At 42.4% G+C, this 24,037-nt stretch overlaps 2 protein-coding genes across 2 annotated transcripts in view; one reads left to right on the top strand and one right to left on the bottom strand.

The window, feature by feature from the left end:
- Positions 1-272: 272 nt before the first annotated feature.
- zic4 (zic family member 4) overlaps positions 273-24,037 on the bottom strand; it is a 102,312-nt gene continuing 78,547 nt past the window's right edge. The window contains exons 3-5 of the mRNA XM_088402289.1: positions 7,162-8,355; positions 6,515-7,065; positions 273-2,639 (exon numbers count right to left, since the gene is read on the bottom strand). Of these exons, the coding sequence (XP_088258415.1) occupies positions 2,191-2,639; positions 6,515-7,065; positions 7,162-7,625 (1,464 nt within the window). The 5' untranslated portion in view covers positions 7,626-8,355 and the 3' untranslated portion in view covers positions 273-2,190. The remainder of the gene's footprint in view (positions 2,640-6,514; positions 7,066-7,161; positions 8,356-24,037) is intronic.
- LOC148407875 (zinc finger protein ZIC 1-like) lies at positions 10,191-13,588 on the top strand. The gene is made up of 3 exons (XM_088402290.1): positions 10,191-12,296; positions 12,425-12,588; positions 12,682-13,588. Exons 1-3 carry the CDS (start codon positions 11,306-11,308, stop codon positions 12,910-12,912), a joined length of 1,386 nt encoding a protein of 461 aa, XP_088258416.1. The 5' UTR covers positions 10,191-11,305; the 3' UTR covers positions 12,913-13,588.

A 24,037-nucleotide genomic window follows, 5' to 3' on the forward strand; every position in this document is an offset into this window, starting at 1 on the left:
AGATCCAACTATCTCATCTAGTGTGTGTGGGAAGAAAAGCGTCGTCCGTGTTGTTTGCTCGCTTCACAAAGCGCACAAAAAGTCACACACGTCAAGGCCAAGACAGTGTTTCCACCCACTTGCTCAAAAGTCCCTTTTCACCAAAAGTTCACTTTGAACACCCGAGCTAAAATATGAGCAGGGGTGCACAATGTGACGAGGAAAAAAAAAAAAACATTTCTCCTCTTTTCTACTCCGACATAAAGGACGTAGATTAGCGTTTCCGACCCCATGGGGGAAACGAATATTACATTCTTTGCAAGCGACGCCTTTAAGTCGCACCCCCAAAGAAAAACCTTATCATTGCTCTATATGACTCGGCCATTGCCATAGAAATCTTAATGCGCCGTCACAACAAAACAAGGGAGGCGAAAAAATAAAAAAAAAGTGCTGCTTTTGTGTCTCGGGACACTTTGAAGTTCGGAGGAGCGGTTAGTGTTGCTTGGCATGCAGGAGTTAACACTTAACACACACATACACACGCGCGAGCGTTTTTTTTTTTTTTGCAAAGAGTAGACACGGAAACAAATGCAATTTATTACACACATACTGCAAAAATAAGACAGCTCTCTTTTTGTAAAAAAAATATAAATCACGTCGGACATCACAAAATTATAAAGTACGATGAAAGTGAAATGAAAACAAATGCAAAATTTCGTCTCGTTCTACCCCCCCAAAAAACAAACATGCAAAACAAACGTTGCAATTGCAGCAAATGGAAATTTTGATTTGTCAGAAAATAAACGTCCTCGAGAGCATTCATGAAAAATAAACCACACACAAAGAAAATAAATACAAAAAGAACTTAAAAACTCACGAAAATATTCCACACCCGGATGGCGCTAATGTATGCAAAATCAACACAAGACACGCGATTTTTGGAAACACATTTATGAAAAATTACATTTGAGAATTTACCACACTAAAAAGGTCCCCTGCAAAAAATAAAAATAAAATAACCTATACGATACAAGCAACCATGGGCGATTTTTTTTAAATGAAAACTACAAAATAATTAAAGTCAAATTCCCTCACTCTACATTAAAAAAAAAATCAGTGCGAGTTAAAACACTGGGGGAAAAAAAGTCAACCAAACCAAAAAAAAAAGCTCCCCTGAAATGCAAAAACACAATCTATTTTTTTTAAATGTATAGTCACAAATGACATGGAGGTTTGAGTGCTGTTCGAAGTTGGAAAAAAAGCACCCGACTAGGTGTTATAAACAAGTCAAAATGGTTACAATTTCACGCCCAGTATTTCATAGCAAAAAAAAAAAACGCCAGCGTATACAAAACGACCAAACAAAGACGACATTTACAAAATGTACAGTTTGGCCTCGTGGAATTTCAAAAAACGTGCACTTTGGTTCTTGGATACAAAACCAGATTGAAAAATAAATTAAAGGCAAAAATAAGAAAATATTTACAATTACAATTAATTTAAAAAAATTGCATTGCACAAAAAGCATGCCTGGAAATTCTACGTTGAGTTGGGCAAAAAAAATGGCCGAGTTTTCGTTTTAATAAAATAAAATGGATTCATTAAAAATAAGCTATTTGTAAATTCTTCAGCACATTATTCATTCATTAGGCATTTAATAACAGTTGAAGGGAATTTCTAAAACAATACAGCATTGATAAAATAAAAGAAGTGCATATAACTTATCATTCATTCAAATATAAGTGAATAAATTAAAATTCAGTTATGACAATGGCTTATCAGACTTTTTTTTACACCCCCGCCCTCATTATCAAAATTTGGTATATAGGATGAAATTGCTCAATTACAAAAAAGATGAGAGGCTGGCATTAAAAACACATGTTTTTTTTTTTTTTTTGTTAAATATTGCGTTCAAAATGCACGTGGTTGCAAATTAAACAAATTGATGTCTAAAAATAGCAAAGCCTTTTTAGGTGGGTACAAAATCGTCCACGTTTTTCTCACGTTTGGTAAAACATTTCCACCAAAGCTAAGAAAAAAAAAAAAAAAAACTCAAACGTTGCACAAGCGTTTGCCCACCCCTGCACTACACAAAAAAACGTACCACAAAATCCACAGATGATTTGAACACGATTCGGTCCATAAAAACAAGTCTGTTTTTATAGTACCCCCTTTTTTTTTTTTTTTTTTTTGAAGGGGGGGCGGGGGCGTCTAGAAGTCGTCCCTCAGGTCCCGGTCCCTGTACGGGGGCTCGCCGTCCTCCGCGGCCGAGTCCGGCGTGGAGGGCCCGCTGTGGGCCCCGCTGGCCCCGGAGCTGTGGCACACGTACCACTCGCTCAGGTTGGCGGGCTGGGAGGCCGCCGAGGGGGCTTGAGCGCCTCCGGGCGGCGGCGGAGGCTCGCGGCCCGGGTCGGAGGAGGGGGGTGACACCAGGGACGCGGTGGACGACTCGTAGCCGGAGCTGGGGGGCGGCGGGGACTTGCAGTGCACCTTCATGTGCTTGCGCAGAGAACTGGGGTGCGTGTAGGACTTGTCGCAGCCGCGGACTTTGCAGTTGTACGGCTTGTCCGACGTGTGCACGTGCGAGTGCTTCTTGCGGTCGCTGCTGTTGGCGAAGCGGCGCTCGCAGCCGGCGAACTCGCACTTGAACGGCTTCTCGCCTGAAACAAACGCAAAACACGGTTCGTTTAGGCTCGTCTTCTGATTCGATGAGCAGGATTAGAAACCAGTCTGAGTCTTTTCGCGCTGTGCTTATGTAGACGAATATACACAATTTAATTGTTTTTGAAAAGTTCAAAATAAATGCTGGAAAACCGTTACGAGGCCAAATGGAAATATTTATAAAGTTAAATTCACTTAAAATATCTTGCGCTGTTGCGTTTTGAACATTTAATTCAACGAGTTATACTGTGAACCACTAGAGGGTGCAATGTAACAAATGCTTAATAAATTGCGATTTTTTTTGGAGGGGGGGGGGGCTTGTAGAAACAAATTTTAGCGATGGAATTGCTGAAATGTGCTCATCAAAATATGATGGGACCACTATGTTGGTGGTAAACATATTCAGGACAGTATTAGCATCAAAAATGGTGCAAAAAAACACTGGCGCGCCTTTTAAATTTTCAAATACAAATTTGTTTAAATGCTGTTAAGGAAAATGAATAATTAAGTTAATTTCCACAATTAACTTAAAATGCCAAGTGGCTTGCGAGGACCCACCTATAACACACAACCCACAGATTGCACACCACCATATACACAATATTAGAATCAAAACTAACACAAAAATATCAATGCAGCAAAATATCGGATTTAGAAAACGATTGGTTTGGAAAACATGAATAAAATGTGACATTTTTATTTCCATAAATAACTTAAAAAAACTGCCAATGGGCCAGCAAGAACCCACATGTAACCTACAAACCCACCATGAGGGGGAAACCAAAGAAATCAGCAACTACTACAGGTGCACATCACATTTTCAATACATCAAAATATCCTTTTTAGAAAATTAGTTGTTTGGGTAAAAAAAATGAATAAAACGTACAGACATTTTTGTTTGCATAACTATGTTTTAAATAACTGCCAATGAGCCTGCAAGGACCGCACATAGCCCACAACCCACAGATTGGCCACCATTTACCCACTATGGCGTATTCAGATTGAAATAAATGCATGGCGCCCCTGGGAAAAATAAAAACAATCACCATGTCCAGTGTCATATTTTCGGCATTACTGTAAAACATCCTGGCTGCAGACACGTTAACAGAAGAATTCTGAGCAGTTCAAAACAACAAAATGCAACTTTAGAAAGTGACAAAAAACTACTAAATACGCTGGAAATGGGTAAATAATCATGCTTATCGTGAATATGAAACGTAGAGTTTGCGGTGTGTTAGCATAGAAAATTGAATTTAAAAAAATTTAAATGCAAACATGCAACATTATTTAGAACTACTGTACGCAGTCGTGTGTGTGTTTGTTAGACAGACAGTTGGTCAGGTTTGTTTGAAATGTGCAAGGGGGATTTTTTTTTTCAATCCGGTTTTACACACGCAGCAAACACAGCCAGGACAGTGTGAATAAATTAGTCAGAAATCAACTCGTGCTCGTTTGTGAGCACATGTAATTGGGCCTGTCTAATTACACTTGCGCTTTTTTTTTTTTTTTTTTTGAATATCAATTTGACCTTCAGCTGTTGGGTTGAGAGAGCCAATCAAGGATATTAGTGTAGTACAAGAAAGCGTGGAGGAGCAGGCAAGACCCCAGGGGCGGACACCCCCCCCCCCCCCCCACCACACACACACACCCTTCAACCCCCCCCAATCATAACCACACTTTCCAGCTTTAAACATGATACACTAAAAATAAAGGAGCATAAGGCCCCTTGGGAGTCAGAATTATTTAACAGATTTATACTTGGGTAATGTGAGCAAATGACATGAATAATGTATAAAGTGTGCACCCTGAGTACCGTGTGTGTGTGTGTGTAGCCAGTCTGACTTTACACAGGAGAAAAAACAAAAAAAAAAGTTTGTTTTTTTTTGGTCAGGCAATATTTGGTAATGCCTATGCTCATAATATGTATAAACAGCGCAACATTTCCCCGGCTTTAAGTTTTGTTGATGAAAACAGAAACAAATATTACAAATCATTTTCCCTTATTAATATATACAACTTTTTTTTTTTTTAAACAATTAGCACGGTGGTGGTCTCACAAATGACCCACATGCCACAGGTTGCAGACTGTATAATCCATTCATTTTCAACAGGGCCATATTATTTATTTATTTAGTCACCACGTCACCTCAGGGGTGTTATACATCTTGGAATAGCTCTCCTTTACTGATCCTTGGAGTAAAAAAAAAAAAAAAATAATATATATATATATATATATATATATATATATATATATATATGATGGTCAAAAAAACTTCTTTGAATTTTTTTTTTTGTCAGGCAATAGTTGACTGAATACTTGCCTGACTAAAATTACCTGTCCTGTCAGCAGTCGTTTTGAATTTTTTGTTGTATTTATTTATTCATTTATTTTTCTTGTAAAGCCCGTTTTATGACAAATATGATTTGGGACATTGTTGACAAGTTACGCTTGTAATATAATCCGAACAGCATGCTTTTTAAAAATGTTTCTTTTCCATCAGAGGTCATTTGAGTTTTAGAAAGTCCTTCGAGGATGACTTTTATGACAAAGGGACTATGTGGACAAGGACTAGCCTTTTTTTTTTTTTTTTCCTTTTTTCGCATCTGGAGCCATTTAAAGTTGATAGAGTCCTTTGAGAATCCTTGTATGACAAAACAATGACACAAATTTCGAAAACAAAAATACTCGTGCTGAAATTGTTGTTTGTTAAATGTGTGTTTTTACAACTAGTAGTTTTTTTCCGGCCCATTTACTGCCCACAGTCCACAAATTGCACACCAAGCATGTTAACTGTTGAACTTTGTTTTGTTGTGTTTTTGGGTGTAAACTATGTAAACTTTTTCCTTCCAGGAATGGTGCAAGGAGCAACTATTTGACATTTTTCTCAGAGGACGACTTTTATTAAAAATATGAAGATTTAAATATGTATCATAACATTTTATGTCAGATTGTTTATTAACATTGTTTAGTCCTGTGCAAAAGTGCTAGGGGCCAAATATGGCCCATGTGCTTCAGCTTGCACACCCCACCCAGACAAGAGGCTGAAGACTAAGTTCAGTCATATTTGTTTGATTTTTTTTTTCCCCAGTTAAGGTTTATAAATATTTGTAGTTTTTACATGTATTTTTCACCAGCTTGTTTTTTGCATTTACCTATTTACCACAAATCAGCCATCTCCATATCATCCAAAAACATACATTGAGCCAGACCAATTCAGCTCTTTCACTAGATGGCAGAATGTCAAATAATATTCACTTGGTCATTTACGTTTGGTGTTTTCAAATGCCCAAAATGTGCCTTGGCGGAGAAAAAAAAACATTGTGGGGCCATGTATTGTCCACATGCCTCAGTTTGTAGACCTGTATGTATGTATGTATATATATATATATATATATATATATATATATATATATATATGTATTATAGTATGTTAACGAGACAATTCCATGGGGGGGGGGGGGGGGTAAGGCTCGCAGGCTACAGGTTGCTGCACAACAGGAAAGTTTAGTAGCAATTGGTGTCATTGCAATCAAGCGGGCAACAAGTGTCTGGGCAATGACAGCGGCAAACTCAAGGTAGTGTATGTGTGTGTGTGGGGGGGGGGGGGCATGTGGGTGGGGGGCGGGTGTGTCACTAATAAGACGTGCACGTCTCTTTTGTGCTGCGGTGTAAACAAGAGGTCCAAAGCGCCAAACGCATGAGTGAGCTGCCTTAATCCCCCCCCCCCCCCCCCCCACCTCCTCGCGACATGCAGCCCCAACCCCTCCTCCTCCAAACCACAACAGCCAAAATGATGTAACGCCATAAAAATGTTCAAGCGGTCGCAAAATTAAAAAAAAAAAAATGCATAGACGTAAAAGCGGTAAAACTGACCTGTGTGCGTCCTTTTGTGGATTTTGAGGTTTTCCGAGCGGGCGAAGACCTTTCCGCATCCGGGGAAGGGGCAAGGGAAGGGTTTTTCTCCCGTGTGCACGCGGATGTGATTGACCAGCTTGTACTTGGCCTTGAAGGGCTTGCCCTCGCGCGGACACTCTTCCCAGAAGCAGATGTGGTTGGCCTGCTCGGGCCCGCCGACGTGCTCGACGGTGACGTGCGTGACCAGCTCGTGCATGGTGCCGTAGGTCCGCGCGCATCGCTTCTGCGCCGGCTCCAGCCACTTGCAGATGAGCTCCTGCTTGATGGGCTGCCGCATGTAGCGGAAGAAGGCGCCGCTTCCGTGCTGGTGCTGGAGGTTGAGGTTGAGCCCGCCGTAGTAGGCGTCGGCTCGGCCGCTCGCCGCCAAGTGCTCCGAGCGCACGTACACGTCCCCCGGTAGTCCCAAGCGGAGCTGTCCGCCCGGCGCCTGCTCTTGGTGCAGCCCGGAGAAGAGCGCGTGGCCGGCGGCGGCGGCGGCGGCGGCGTCGTGGCCATAGTGCGCCGGGTAGCTACCTGTTGTTGTCCGGACAAGCAGGTGAGAAGCTGGCGGCGCTCGGCGCGGAGGTCGGCGGGCGTCCCTCCCTCCCTCCTCCCTCCGTCCCTACCTACCTGCGCTCAGCGCTTGCGCCGGGAGCGTCATGCCCGAGTAGGGCACCGGCGCGGCCCCGAAAGCTGCCGTTTGACTGGAGACCACTTGACTGTGGCCTGCCATGTGCTGATTGTGCTGCGGCTGGTGCTGCTGGTGATAATGATGGGCTGGGCTGATTTTGAGGGCCGCCGAGTGCCCCATGTGTTCTGGCCCGAATGGACTCGGCCCCAGGCGGGGTTCCGCAGTCATCTCCCCGGGGTGCGCGTGAGCCATTGAGTGCGGATGGCTGCCGAACCCCGGGAAGCCTGTCACGCTCGGAGGGGCAGGGTGGCGGCGATGATGATGATGATGATGATGATGGTGGTGGCGGAGGTGGTGATGGTGGTGGTGAGCCCCCGCCAAGTCAACTAATCTCAGCGCCGCGTTCCGTTTGGAGAAGGCAGGGTCCATCGCGGGGCTTCCCAGCATATCGGCGCTCATTACTCTCCGATTTTTTTTTTTTTTTTTTTTTGGGGGGGGGGGGTTATTTTCTTTATTTTTGCACTTGACAGCGGGCAAAACAATAATGATGACAAATGTGTTTTAATCGGAGTTCAAGAATAGCGAAAATAAAAAAAATAAACTTTATAAAGTTGCGTGTGTCGGCGGGGCGACATTGGCTGGGCAGCAGGACGCATTTGATGGAGAATAGCGGTTCGCGGTGGGCGCTCGCAGCCCGCCGAGCCCAACAATCGGGCCGCGCTCTAATTGGTCAGAGGCGGCTGATTGACGTCACCGCCGACACTTTTCCAACCACAAGAAAAATGGTGACAAGCGAGCGAGAGGGGGTGCGCATGCGCGCTGCCGTCAGGCAACACCACACAAGGGGGAAAAAAAGTTATGCAAAGCGATATTATCATTAAAAAAAAAGGGGGGGTGGGGGGTAATCCGGATACGTGACGGATTCTCTTTTGTGCTCGGAGGTTCCACAACTTTATTTCACGGGATTAAAAAAAAAAAAAAAAAAAAAAAAATCCTGTTATGGGCGTTTGGTCGAGTGATATCTTCATTGTTTTATATACTTGCCAAAGCAAAAGTCGCCTTCAAAAAATAGGATGGTCCAAAAACCAGCAAAGCTTGTATTAAGTCCACCATTTTTTTCCCCCACTCGTTTGGATCCGAACGCGCATCTTTCACAACCATCATCTTCTTCCTCCTCATTCTCGCCGTCCTGCAAAAATGAAAACAAATTCAAGCAAACGCTGCTGAGGACCTGTTGTCACGATCCGGGCTCGTTTGGTTTTGTCCGCGTCGGAGCCGAAGCCACGGCAAGCAAGCAGATGGTTGCCAGAGGAGGTGGCGCCTGCTGCTGCTGTTGCATGCATGCATAGAGGGAAAAAAAAAAGTTCCGAGAGAAAACGGCATGTGAGCCGATGGAAAAGCTGAGCTTTTTTGCCGCTTTCTGCGTTAGAATGAGTCGCAACGAGACACTTTGTGGCACACGAGAACGGAGCAAAGGAAAAAACGTTCCTTTTTCTTAAGGGAAATCTGCAATATACTCCAAAAAACGAACGACGGTGCATATAGCGTAGATACAGGGCGAAATGTTGGCATTGTAGAATGCACAGCGAATGTGCACCACAAATAGCCCCCTCGCAGTGTAGAATTACACACATATGCACGCTCCAAAACAGCTTGATAAACAATTTTGCGAGCCATACCCTCTATAAATATTGACTCACTTTTTTGAAGTGTAGCTGGACGCTGTCAGCCAAGAGTTTGACATGTTAATTTTTGTAGACCCAAAGGCAGAAAACAGGAAAAGGAAAACTTTCCTGTTTAATTATTTAAAAAAAAAAAAAGTAGTGATATATTAGGAGAGCGTGGGGTTTTGTTTGTGCAAATGCAAACTAAATAAAGTCAACTTGGGAAAAAAAGCAAAATTAAAATACAGGAGTTAAATAAGTTGGTTCAACTTCAAACTTGTTTTTCACGCTTTCTGGTGCAACATTTAAATGTGGCGTCACTTTTCCCTGTTGTAAATGACTTTAATGTTAATATGCAACTTAAAAAAAACTTCAACATGAAGTTAGAAATGATGAAGTAAAAAAATCTAAACCTGTGCGTGACTGACTTGTAAAGTGCGTGCGTGTGTGGACTGTTCTTTTTTTAACAGCTCGTATGGCAAAAAAAAAAAAAGTGCATGTGGATTTTTGAACTTCGGGGCAGCCGCAGGTTCCTGCCGCAAATCCCACTTGATAAATTCTACAACCCACAAGGTTTTAACACACACGCACACACAAACACACTCACACACTTGACAATTTATAGGCCAACACAGCCGGCCTATGGAGATGGGTCCAGGTGGAAGGCGGGACGCTTCAAAATGGACAATGACAAATCTACTCTATTTTCCCTGAAGTTTGGGAGCAAAGAAATGTCTCAAATTCACCTTTTGGGAACGTATAAACTATATAAGCAATAAGTTACCAACAAAGTAACACTTTCACCTCAGTAGAGCATTTTCTCCCAAAGAATGGTTGTAAATAATTAAAAATTAATAACTCACGTGTTGAGAAGGAACTACATTTACTGTGTTCTGAACATGTGGAAAGTTTTATAGAAATACATATCTCCTAACGGAAGGTAGAACGTCTGGAGTTTTGGGGGGGGTGTAAGTTAAAGAGACAAATTCGACACAGATATTTGGATTCATTTGTCGTTGCGAGGGAGTGATTTCTCCCGTAGCGTTGTGGAAAGTTTAATATAAAAGATGTGACGTGACACCACCTTTGGGAGCCATTTGAGACTTTACCATTTTTGGGCAACAAAGAGGTGACACCCCCGCCCCCACCCCAACACACACAAAAGTCGTGGCACACACACACAGGAAATTGGTTACAAGTCATTATACTCAGAAAGGTGAGGAGTTGGGGAAAAAAATTATATATATATATATATATATATATATATATATATATATATATATATATATATATATATATATATATATATTCCAAGGTAGCGAGTTCTTTAAGAGAAAGGTGGAAATTTTAGAAAAAGACAAGCGACGTTTTCACGGGAAACTTATTTTGGGGTGACATGAAACATTTTTGGAAAACGGGCAAAGTTACAGAAAAAAAAGAGCAGCCTAAAGGAAAAAGTTTCCAAACATTTTTGGAAACAACTGTGCTGGATCAAAAATTGGGACATTTGGGGGCTTGCATTGGTGCACAAAAAAGACGGGACACGATTTTGAGGGAAAATGTTTGGAAGGGAACCGCTTTTGGGAACAAAATGATCACGAAGGTGAATGTTATAGCGAATCTGTTTTAACCGAATTACCATGTTTAAGTTATTTGGTTGTTTTCTGAAAGCCTTCAAATATGACTTCTATGCTAGTCGGCTGATGTCACTTTTTTTTAAAGCAATAACAACGACCCAAAATGTCTAAGTATCGCCAACTATGAAGGGTAATAATAGCTGCATATCATATGTTTATATTAATGCTATTTCCTCTCCCAAATACTAGTCATCCCGGCAAAAAAAATATATTAATAAATAAATACAAAAGCAACGTGGATTGATGATGCAGAGGCCAATCGTCTTGCGACGTGGATTGTTATTTGGCGACTGGATGTTATTGGGGGGGGATTGTCGGCGTCGTCCAATGAGCGAGCGGCGGGGCATTCACGTGACCGCAGACCCCGCACCCTCCCCTCCCCATTCATCAGGGCTGGACCGTGTTGTCTTGGCAATTCATTTATCTGCAGGAATGATTGCGACTATCAGTCTGCAGCTCAGCGCCCGAGCGAGGAGGTGAAAGTCGCGCCGCGGGGATATCTAGCGAGCGCCCGAAAAACAAAACAAAACAAACCAAAAAAAAAAAAAAAAACACCAGACAGACAACAGCGCGCGGGCTTTTTTTTCCTTTATGATTATCTTATTTTCGGGGGGCGCGTGGGCGTAGGATGCGCACGAGAGGGGCGCCCTAGAAAGTAAACAAGACTCGGGTGGATTTTTTGGGGGAGTTCGGGAGCTGCTCGAGAAAGTGAAGGAGCGCGCGGGGCGGGGGGCGGGAGGGCAGAATATCTGCGCGTGATTTTGTCACCCGCGTCCTCAGTCGCGTCGTCGCGCGCACTAACCGAGTGAAGGCAGGCAGGCAGGCAGGCAGGGCCAAGATGCTCCTGGACGCCGGACCGCAGTACCCCGCCATCGGAGTGACCACCTTCGGCTCCACGCGGCACCACTCGTCGGGCGAGGTGACGGAGCGGGAGGTGGCGCTGGGCATCAACCCGTTCGCCGACGCCGGCATGGGCGCCTTCAAGATCAACCACGGCTCCCACGAGCAGACGGCCTTCTCGGCGCAGGCGCCCGCCGGCTACGCGGCGGCGGCAGCCCTGGGCCACCACCACCATCATCACCACCACCACCCGGGCCACGTGGGCTCCTACTCCACGGCGGCCTTCAACTCCACGCGGGACTTTCTGTTCCGGAACCGAGGCTTCGGCGAGGCGGCGGCCGGCGCGCAGCACAGCCTCTTCGCCTCGGCGGCGGCGGCCGGCTTCGCCGCGGGGCCCCACGGACACTCGGAGGCGGCGGGCCACCTGCTCTTCCCGGGGCTCCACGAGCAGGCGGCGGGCCACGCGTCCTCGAACGTGGTCAACGGCCAGATGCGCCTGGGCTTCGGCGGCGACGTGTACGGCCGCGCCGCCGCCGAGCAGTACGGCCACGTCACCAGCCCGCGCTCCGACTACGCGTCCACGCCGCTGCACGGCTACGGCCCGGTCAACATGAACATGGCGGCGCACCACGGCGCCGGGGCCTTCTTCCGCTACATGCGGCAGCCCATCAAGCAGGAGCTCATCTGCAAGTGGATCGAGCCCGAGCAGCTGGCCAGTCCCAAGAAGTCGTGCAACAAGACCTTCAGCACCATGCACGAGCTGGTCACCCACCTGACGGTGGAGCACGTGGGGGGCCCCGAGCAGACCAACCACATCTGCTTCTGGGAGGAGTGCTCCCGCGAGGGCAAGCCCTTCAAGGCCAAGTACAAGCTGGTCAATCACATCCGCGTGCACACGGGCGAGAAGCCCTTCCCCTGCCCCTTCCCCGGCTGCGGCAAAGTCTTCGCGCGCTCGGAAAACCTCAAAATCCACAAAAGGACGCACACGGGTAAGCCTCCGGCCGGGAGAGGAAAAACAAATATTTTAAAGTCGCCCTGCGGGAAGTCGCTGCAAACCGGTGCAAAAAAATATATATAAATATATATAAAAGTTGACTGGTTCGATTTTGCGCCGCAGGTGAGAAGCCGTTCAAGTGCGAGTTCGACGGCTGCGATCGCCGCTTCGCCAACAGCAGCGACCGCAAGAAACACATGCACGTGCACACGTCCGACAAGCCTTACTTGTGCAAAATGTGCGACAAGTCCTACACGCACCCCAGCTCGCTGCGCAAACACATGAAGGTAAGGAAAAAAAATCACTTCATCGACGTATTTTTCCACTTTTAAAACGGACATTTTCTTTAACCGAGAATTTCCATTCCGTGTGTCCTATAGGTGCACGAATCGAGCAACCCGGGCTCGCAGCCGTCCCCCGCGGCCAGCTCGGGCTACGAGTCGTCAACGCCCCCCACCATCGTGTCCCCGTCGGCGGAAAACCAGAGCAGCGGCAGCTCTATATCGCCCACCGCCCCCGGCGGCGTGCAGCACCACGCCGCCAACAGCAGCACGGCGGCCGGCAGCCACAGCGGCGCGCTCACGTCCAATTTCAATGAATGGTACGTGTAAAAACAAAACAAAAAATATCTCGGGCGGAAAGGGGTGGGGTGGAAAAAAAATTGCAACCTGGACTGCAAAGACTTTTTTTGGAGCGTGGACTGAAAGAATGCATGGACCAAAAAAAAAAAAAAAAAAAAACCCAACAAAAAAACAAAAATGAGAAAAGAAGGAGCCAACGTTTCTTGATTTTTACCGAAGGACTGCTCCAAAAGTTGCAAAAGGGGACGCTGAGAGAGTGGGGGGTGTTTTTTTGTACATATCAAACCCAAGATGGAAAAGAAAAGACATGTAATATTTTATTTTGTAAATATCATAAAAGGATTTGGGGAGGGGTGGGGGTTTCGGGGTTGTGAAATGTGCTCCCTTGCTATATGGACAATAGACGCCACTGAAAAAGAATGTTCTAGTCGTGTACCAAATGTGAATGATCCCCAGTATTACAAGGTCGAGCTTACAGTATTAAATGTGCTTTTTATTTTTATTTTTTTTCCCTTTTGCCATCATGTATAGCTCAGAGTGCAGCATTCTCGTCCAAAAAGGTCCAGTTGGAGTAGCACACTTTTAATCCTTGTTGTTATTTAAGTGTCATGTCGACGAAATCGTCTCTAATAGTGAAAAAAAAGCCTGAACAATTCCGTGTCAACCTGTTTATTATGTATACGTGACAAATATACACAAAAAGTTACCTGTGTTGTCTGGAAGGAAGTATTATTATTATGTATAACTAGCTCAATTTTCCATATTTATCCGCATGTTTTTAGAAGTGGTCGGTATTTATGGAGAAATGCGCTCGTATGTCAAATTTAGTTTCGATTCAACAACAAAAAAATGTTTGGATACATTTTCGTACTATATTCAACGATTAAAAAATGCAAATGAAAAAAAAATGCGTTGGCCTTGATTGCAGCATTGCAGACACCAACTTTAAAATTGAAGTTGCAAAAATGTTTTTTCCCCACTGCACAAAAACAAAAGCGAATTAATAATGGTAAACAAATTATTTTTTCCCCCCAAAATTCTACGGGACCGTCATTTTAAAGTGAAATAGTTTAACAGATTTAAATGAAACGTGCAATTGCCAGCTCCTGTTTGCAACTTTAGCGACAGTCAATAACACACACACACACTCACACACACAAACACACACCTCTACGCCAGCACGCCCCCTTCTTTCTGTTTATCCAAATTAACATCCAACACGTTTGCCCCGCAGTAATGTGCAAATTAAATCGATTAATCACGCCGGTTGTTCCTCTTGTGTATACACACCCCAAAAATAAGTTGGCCTTACTTAATTGTTGGGGAATCTCATTTTGCAATCTAATTTATTTCCGTTTGTGGGATCGCTTGGATTTATAGGGGAGGAGGCAGCGAGAGGGGTGTGTGTGTGTGTGTGTGTTGGGGGGGTGCAGCAGTGCATGAAAAGCATGAAAAGTGAACCCCCCCCACCTCGAGACCCCCTCTTTTTTTTCATTGTTTGTCTGTAGCTTGCTTGAGCGGCCCATTAGGCAGCCAGAGATCACGTCGTGATCGCCGTGCATGTGGCAAGGCTTTGTCACCAACGCAGACCCACAAAAAAAGGCGAAAAGCCATGTGGAGTTTTTTTTTTAATCGGCAACAACATGAGCCCGTGATGTGCGTGTGGTAAAAAAAAAAAACCGAAGAGAAAAATGAAGAAGCAAAGGGAGCATGCATGCGCCATCTTGTTGGAAATGTATTGAAATGTATTCATATTTCCCTTTTCATGGACTATTACATCCGGGGGATGACGCGAAAATGACTTTTTCGACTCTATTTAACAATGCTGTCGTCAAGCAGAGGCTGTCGTTTTACACACACGCCTACAGCACACACACGTAAGACAGCAACATAGTAAATGCCTTAAGAGATTTTTCCTATTTAAAAAAAAAAAAGCAAATATGGAGTAAATGCATGATGGCGAGGCCTGTTTTTAATTTTGTGCTGCTAAGCATATTTGTCCAATTGAGCTCTCGGTGTGGGGCAAACAACAACCACAAGAATCGACTTAGTGTTCAACGAACAATAGGCTGAAAAATAGTGCATGATTTTTTTTTCTTTAATAATTTGTCCCGCATATTTTAATCAGCTCATTCAAGTGCGAAAAGTAAAAATGCCTTCATGAAAATGTTAAATTGCGAGTGCATTCATTTCATATTTGTTAAAAGCAGCGACCACCACGATATTAAATTACACGAAAGCATTTTTTTTACTAAATAATATATGCTTTCAGAAAACTCATAACGCTTGCGTGTATTAATCTTACCACCGTGCAAAGCAACAAAATTAATATTCAAACATTTTCACATGAATTGAATTTTCACTTCTTATCTCTTTAAATATTAATAAGTGCTTTAATAATAAAACATTTAGCAAAACAAAGTATTTAATTGAAAATGTGAACCCAAAAAGACAACTAAACGCCTTTTAAAGCCAAATGCAACCGAGATACTACGACCATAACGTCACAATAATATTTTTTTTTCAACAACTGCCAATCAAAGCTGAACACTATTACCTCTACCAAGGCGCAATTTTGCGACGTAGTCAGAGCATCGCCGTCTTTTCAACTCCACAGAAATAGGATATAGTTTTTAAAAACAGTTATTTTTGAGTAGATAAGGTCCAAGTCAACAGCACGTTAAATGTAACGAGCTGCCATCATGCATGCGCGCAGTGGGCCAACGCGAGTGACATGCCAAGATGCAAGTCAGCCCAGCTATGCTTTCAATGGTGGCTCATCGCATTTCACGCGCGTGCGCGTGGAAACTCCAAAAAAAGATGGCAACAAACCAACACTCAAAATCCGTGCGGAAAAGTCTCATTAGAACTTGTGCTGTTTGAAACTTTTTCCCCCCAGTTTTTTAAGGTATTATGGAAAAAAGAATGTAGTGATGCAAAAAATGTTTACTATTATTATTATTGTGTATTATTATGGTCCACGGGCCGTGGAGATTGAGGCTGTGAGCCGTGCATAATTTGCGACGCGCTATTTTTAAGACCCTAAATACCAGTCCTATGTGCGTGCGCGTTCGCGCGGAAGAACTCGCAAGAAAAAAAAATAGTGCCACTGCTTTGGGCAGTCATTGCAGAAAATTTAACTGTCAACAAGAAATAAATGTAAAAAAATATCTATACATAATACGACCTATAGCTATTTCATGCGAGACATTTTATTAGGTACACCTGCACAGTGAATTTATCTAATCTTATGAAATAATTAAAATTTGGCACGCAGCTGTATTGTTCATCATTTGTCCAAGAGGGATGTTTCTAATATTTTGACGCTCATATCATTTATTCAATTCTCCGGCAATAAGTTTAATTGGATCATCTAACATTAAAACTTAATAGGGAATTAATAATTCAACAGTAAATTAGTGAATGTGGTCCGCCGTGTAAGCTGTCTCGAATTGTTTGAGAGCAAATCGTTTGCTAGTTTAATTCTCCAACGTTAAATCATAACCTGGATAACTTTGCAATACATTCAATGTGTAAAAAGTACAATTTGTAGAGTTCTAAATGACGAAATATCCTCTTTGTTTGCTCGAATCTTATAATACAACACAAAATGATTCAACCGTGCGTTGGTGTCTGTAAAAACCAACACAGTGAGGTGGCGGCTATAAATAGTATGTTTGGATCATGCATGTGGCAAATGAATGGCAGTCCACTATGATGCATGTTCAATAGTTTCTCTAAAATGTTGCGCAAAACGTGTCTTTGTAAATATATATATATATATATATATATATATATATATATATATATATATATATATATATATATTTTTTTTTTTTTTTTTCCTTCTGAAATTATGTAAGTACACTGATTGGGCCATTTATCTGCAGCTTGTGTGTTCGTTATGGTGACACATGGACTATGAGGTGTGTGACCCCCGTAGCATCACTTGTGTTGTCTGACACGCTATTAGGATGGCACAGGAGATTTGTGGAGACCCCCGAGTGATGTCGCAGACCCCTCAAGCCCACCCCCTCCTTCACTCCCGAGTATTTTTTTTTTTCCTTGACGCTGCTAAATGAGGCCGGTCCAATTAGCTCCCTGCTGCAAGCTGGGGCGTAAAGGGCCGGAAGCCCGTGCAGGGGTCTTGGAACCTGGGGAAGGAAGTGCCTGGCTCAAGGGCCTTGCGATTAACTACATGTTTAAATGACTCTGGGGTTAGCTTTTGAACATTTTAGCTCCGGGGGGAAAAAGATGTTTCCAAGAACCACCGCATAATCCTTATGGCAACAGAACGTAAATATGTGCACCACAAGACGCTATGGGAACGATTTCTTTTTGGGATCCAATTAACAAAGTCTCGACTGCTTTCTTTGTCATTAGCTGATGTGATTTGCTTTTGCTAAGAACGGGATGCCAACAATAAGTTGACTAAATCTGTTGTTGTTTCGCATAACTTAGAAGACAGAAACAATGGGGTTATAATTAACTCATCATATATTTTATGCAAAGACATATATTTTTCTCCTCCAAATTAGGAGCAGCAAATAATGCTGAAATAATTGTTTCACCTGTACAACTTTCCCTACTGCCTGTGGAGCAGAGCATTGTGAGATAAAAACTCTGCTGGGATGTTGGATTCATCCAAAAAAATCTAAACCTTTGCAGAGTTTTTAAATTGATGCAAGGCTAATTTATACTCTGAATACAGTTGGGTAAAAAAAAACAAACAAACAAAAAAACAGGCATTTTTTGGGGGTCAAAAAAGCACTGAGCTGACATTTTCACGGTTGTTTTAACATAAGCAACCTTAGAAATGTGTCATTTTGTACACCAAACTCAGCAAAACAGATTGTTTTATATAAAACAAACTCTGAAACTTGGATCAAATCGACACAAAAAAATGGAGTCAGTCAGACTCATAATTGAGTTATTTTTAACCCAACTGTTTTTAGAGTGTAGAGATGAGTAATCGGCACATCAAATTGATTGATGCATCAGTCCCAATGTAAAGTAGGTATGCACCTTTTAAAAATACGACTGATATTTAACAAGACAGTTAGGGATAACAGTTTAAGAAAAATGCCTTAGAACAAACATTATGCAATTTTGATTTTTTTGGCTTAAAATCTGAAACAATGCTTGACCTTCGCCTGTCAAAATATTATGCGAAACGTTAAGTTCCCAAACAACGTAGAGGTTTCAAAAGTTTTGTCGGACAATTAATATTGCCACAATGTACGCCCATAAAGCAAAAATGTGAGCCAATAGGTTTGGTCAGGCCCACATTTCAAGTTGATGCGGCGATAAAAGGGAGCCACTGGTCGGCATCCGCTTACGACGACCATCGCCATTGGCGAGTATTCTGGCGAGTATTCTCGTCATTTCCCAATAGATTTGTTTCTGTTGTCTGGCTTTTACGACTCGGTATCAGGTATCTGCTGTTGAAATTACAAGTCAAAAACGCCTGCCGCTACTAGAACATAGTGGGTCAAATCCATAAATAAAAGACAAAAAAAAAAAAGGAGGAATAAATTCCTCGACTCTTCCCAGACGTGAACACGTGACGTGGTAAGAAATCATCGCGCTACCACAAAAGACAACAAAATAAGACACTTAAATCTTTCATGAATGTCACATTTTTCCCCCATCAAAGCACACCACAAGAACTTGGTGTTCAATATTTTCTTTTTTTTTTTTTTTACTTCTTTCCTTGTGCAACATATTAGAATCAGACTTTAATGGTGACTTCATTAGGTGCACAGATGCCACAAGGAAAATCTGACATTACATGGGAAGTCGATGACTTTTAGAGACCGTAATATTAGGTACAGGCTACTATCAACAACGAGCACACTGAAGTGTGTTTCGCTTTTTTTTTTTTCTTCTTCTTCTGGGATGTTCAAGAATAAACATGATGTCACCGCCTGATAGTGGGAGTGGGTCTGGAGTGAGATTTGGCAAAGAAAAGAGACTGGTCAGCTATTGTCACGCGGTGTGCTTGCCACACACACGTACACACACACACACCTCAGCTTTTACCAATTGGAAGTGCAACATCACCACCGAGGGATGCCAGCACACATGCATGTGTGTGTACACACATAAAATGGAATTTAGTCCCTATAAATCAGAATATTATGCATATATATATATATATATATATATATATATATATATATATATATATATATATATATATTTTTAACAGTAAAAAATTGTGTATCAAGTGAATTCAGTGAGACTAACATTTAACTTGTTTTTAAATCGTGCATTTTGTATACTACTTTTAAAATAACATACATAAGTGATAAATTAGGCAGGAAATGTGCCTGCATGTGACAAGCAGGCCTGTTATTGAACTGATTTGTATTAATATTAAATAAATTTAGCAAGCGTGTGACGAAGGCGTGTGAAATGATCTCTTCAAAAAATCTCGGCTGAACAAATTGGGACATTTTAAATGAATCCCTACTGTAATATTTGAAAGTGTACCCCTCCAGTCCACACGGGCACCGCGCATCTTTTTTTGAAATGGAGCTGGCAGACGCCATTGATCAAACCACGCAGCTGTGATCGTTCCAATTTGCTCCAATCAACACTTTCTAAATAAAATGCCAAACATCCCCTTGTACATAATAAGACTTGTATATCCAATTAGGCAGCACCGCCTGTTGCTCTGATTGATCATAATTGGGCCGTAGCCGCTCGCTGGCTCTGTCCAGGTGTTTGCTGTTTATTACGCTTGCGCTGGCTTCCATTCATCAACTAATTGTGCGTTTCACACCTGTGGCCAGAGGTCTCACGCCGCCACTTTGCTCACAACTGTATACAAGTTGAATTCTTATCGACGGCTTAAGAGTGGTGCTGGTGATCATGTCTCCGGGTTACGAGCGCTAAAACCATGGAGTAAACAGTTAGCATTCTTAGCTTACTTACAGCTGCTCCAGAACTTCACCAAGGATGACCCCATAACCACGCAAGCTACAGAACTGTCTTCATTTATTATTGAATACAATCACCTTGACGTTGAACTGGTGGTTGTGGATCCAACAAAAGTTAAGGTGTAAGCAAAGAGGTATGCGGTTCAAATAAGCCCCAAAAAAAAAATTCCCCCACCTTGATTTTTGTCAAACATCAACAGTTTACAGTGCACTGCGTTCCTAAATCTATAAAAATGTATTCTCCAACTTTGGTAAGCCATAAGGGACGTAAGGGAAAGACACGCACAGTACGAATGCTAGCAGAGAAAAACCAATCAAATAATATTAAAGAATACTTACTGCATGGATGCTGAGGGCGACAACCCAATCAGAGAACATCATTTATTCTGCGCACTGCATACCCTAGGAATGTTTGAGAACAATACACATTACGTAGGGTACATACTCTTGGAGCGATAAAGACAACATTTATCACCAACAGTACGTTCACTGGAAGCCATAACGTTTTCAGAGAACATTAGGTACGTTCCCTTTTATTTCTGACCGTATGTTTGTGTATAAGCCTTTCCATACGGTGCACCCTATATACGGGTTTAGTACGGAACTAGATCCCATAATCAAGACTGCGTCTGATAAAATGGTGCACCATACGGTATGATCCCTTTTATTTCTGACCGTATGTTTGAGCATAAGCCTTTCAATACGATACACCCTATATACAGGTTTAGTATGGAACTAGAACGTGTTAGACAAAATGGTGCACCATACGGTATGATCCCTTTTATTCCTGACCGTATGTTTGAGCATAAGCCTTTTGATACGGTACACCCTATATACGGGTCGAGTACGGAACTAGATCCCATAATCAAGACTGCGTCTAATAAAATGGTGCACCATGCGGTACGATCCCTTTTATTTCTGACCGTATGTTTGAGCATAAGCCTTTCGATACGGTACACCCTATATACGGGTCTAGTACGGAACTAGATCCCATAATCAAGACTGCGTAAAATAAAACGGTGCGTCGTACGGTGTGGAAAATACGGTGAGGGCAGACCTAAGATAAAGCGTCATAACAAGCCAGTAAAACATTGACCCCTCCACAAATACAAACATGTGTGGAAGTCTCAGGTATGTGGCCCAAATTCAGCATTATATATCTTACCATTTCAAAGAAAAGCATTCTTATCTCGTTCCTGTGCGGTAAAGGGAAAGTAGTCTCTGAGCTACTACCGTATAAAAAGCAGCGAGCGTACAATGTTGAAAATGGATGGCGGTGGAAGCGATAACGCAAGATGTGTCTTATCGTATGTTGACACAAACAAGATTCCATGTGTAGCTTAATCTTTCACAGAGAATAATCTGAACATGAACTGCATAAAAACGTCACGGTAGCGCCTCCTCGACGTGCTATGTTTGAGATTGTTGCGGACGCGGCGCAGCGGCGTGCGGGAAAAGTATTGGGGTCGGCGGGGGGACGACACGGGATGGAGGAAGATAAGACCGGACGCCCTTCATCTCGCTGGCCGCCGACAGACGTAAGTCAATTTTGCTCTCAGTGGGAGATTTTCTCTGGACCAACTTTTGGCTAAATCCAATCAGCTGCCGGCGGGATCGCCGCGTAGCATGTCACCGTGACACATTTAGTTCCAGACGCATCATTTCTAATAAGTCGCCGCATCGTCAACATCTCCTCCGAGAGCATTAATTGACAATTAATTGGATGTGAAGTGTGCGTGTATTACGTAGAGGGTTTTTCTTTACATAAAACCGTACAACTTATTGTACGATTAACTTTGCATTCGATTGGAATGAATATACCAAAGAGCAGTCCATTTATGGATTTGTTTTGGCGAGGTAGACATGAGCGGGGAGACCCTGATAGCTGAAGACGACTCTAGCTGGAGCGCTTTGGCGTGGAGGCCTAGCGTGAAATCTCTCCGTCTGCCAGGTGCGAGTTCCCAAATCATTCTTCCCCCAAAACGCCCGTCAAACTGATCTGACAGGCGAGATGGGCCCGTTGCATTTTTTTTTCTTTTTATTCTCTCTTTGATTGGCTTCATTCCATCATTCCTCATTAGCGTGCGCTATTATAATTTGGAATATTCAGGGGAAGGGTGGAAGTTCCTTGACTGTCAGGTCTCTGGAAGCTCTTCAGCTTTGTGTCCGGATCCTGAGTCACATGGTACTTGTTTCAAGGTCATCTGGTCCAAGTTGGCCCAACAAAGGGATGTAAAAATCATGTGTGTGTGTGTCCATTCTGAATTTGTGGAACTGCACGGTTTTACACCTGGATGCAACTAGGCTAACTTTGGTGGGTGATCATTTTGGGCTTGCGCAATTGTAAATTCACATTCGTCAACATCTGGTTTGTTTTCCCTGAAAATAATCCGCACTCTAACATATGGATGGTTCATGAAGTGGAGTGGCCCAAAACTGCACACAAGCAACACAATCCAAATTTAATGTTGGAACATTCTCTGGCAATAAATTCTCGTATCATTTTTTGAAAGTATAAACCTAGATAAGAAAAGAAACCAAATAAAAGCTCTGATATGATTGAAATGTGTCATCAGATAAATATATACATTTTTTTTAGAACAAATTTGAGCATCAACACCTTCCCCCGTCTTTTTTTAAATGGCATATTTGTTAGTGAATGTACGCATTAATTCCAGAATGAAAAGGTGTGTTATTATAATTTTTAAAAAAAAGGCGGTTTTGGAGTTGAGTGGTTTAAAATACAACTTTCTTTCCATGTTAAACTTTGACTTTTCATCTGTAGAGAACATTGTTCTTGTAAAGATTGCAGTACTTTCTATAAAAAATACTTTATTCTATAGCACAATAGCATTGAAAAAAAAGATTACCGTATTTTCCGCACTATAAGGCGCACCAGATCTTAAGGCGCACCCCCAATTAATGACACATTCCAAAACTTTTTTCAATATATAAGGCGCACGGGATTATAAGGCGCACCCTCAATTAATGACACATTTTAAAACTTTTTCAATCACAATATAGTAATATTTAATAATATCTCAAATAATAACTCTAAACTCTCAATAGCATAATAACTCAATGTCAATACGACCAACCTTGTTCAACTGTAAACACACAAAAGAAACAGGTAAAGCTTACTTTATCAGTTCATTCCCCATCTACGAATCCCAATCTCAATATTCATCCATATATAAGGCGCACCTGATTATAAGGCGCACCATCAGCGCGGAAAATACGGTAATTTGTTAAAGTAGTAGAATTTGGTTCTTACAATTAAGAGTATACGTGTACAAGTCAGGTAGAGCATGAAAGTTTAAGTGTAAAGCTTTTCTCATTTGGCCACGATTTTGTGGCATTCTGCAATCAAACTGCAACAAATCCCTTCTTGCTACTTGGCAAAGGGAACAAGGATTTACTCTCCAAAAGTGTACATTCAAGACTTGATTTTAATTCCTCAATTACGCCAGTAAAGCGCATTGGACCGTGTGTACACACTCACATATTGAATGCGTGAATGTGGCTGATTGTCGGAGGGCGACGGCATTACTTGCTAACTAAATAATGCAGTTTAGTGGGATGGCAAGGATGAGCAATGATGCCCGCGGGGGGTCTGGACAATGAATACGAGCAGTGATGAATCGGCTGCAAGATAACAACAGGCCTAAGCATTTTTCTAAAGGATATTAATACCCTTTATTTTATTTTTTTTTTAATCCTCTTCATAAACTCCAGCTGTATGGGATGTTTATGTTTGTGGTTTTGTTTTACCGCCGGGTGTGACAAATGATTATTGGTACAACCCAAAAGATGTGAGGCATAATAGTTGCTTTTTTTTCAAATCTTAATTCTGATACGAGCGAATGCATGTTCATTGCATTCTTTATTTTGGGAGAAAGACTGCATTGTGCAGGGTATGAATTGTTGTGAAGTGCTAGTGGAAAACAATACAGTGACTGTAGTGGCAGTGAGCAATCTCAGGTTTCCTGTTACTATTTCTACAGGGTCTTTCACTGGTGCATTTGTAGCACAGGCATTTGCTTTTTTTAATGCTTGTGTCGTCTTTAGTTTTTGGATGCAAAAAAGAACAATTAATTTTAAACTCTCAAGCACCTTTGTAATCGTTTTGAAGAAGCAGAAGAATGTTGAAAGATGCAATGAGGTTAAAACGTTGGAAGCTTGAGGGGAAAATCTAGAAAGAAATAGTTTTC

Source organism: Hippichthys cyanospilos, chromosome 19, assembly GCF_059441005.1.
Source record: "Hippichthys cyanospilos isolate Australia breed blue-spotted pipefish chromosome 19, RoL_Hcya_1.0, whole genome shotgun sequence".
Classification (NCBI taxonomy): Eukaryota; Metazoa; Chordata; class Actinopteri; order Syngnathiformes; family Syngnathidae; genus Hippichthys; species Hippichthys cyanospilos.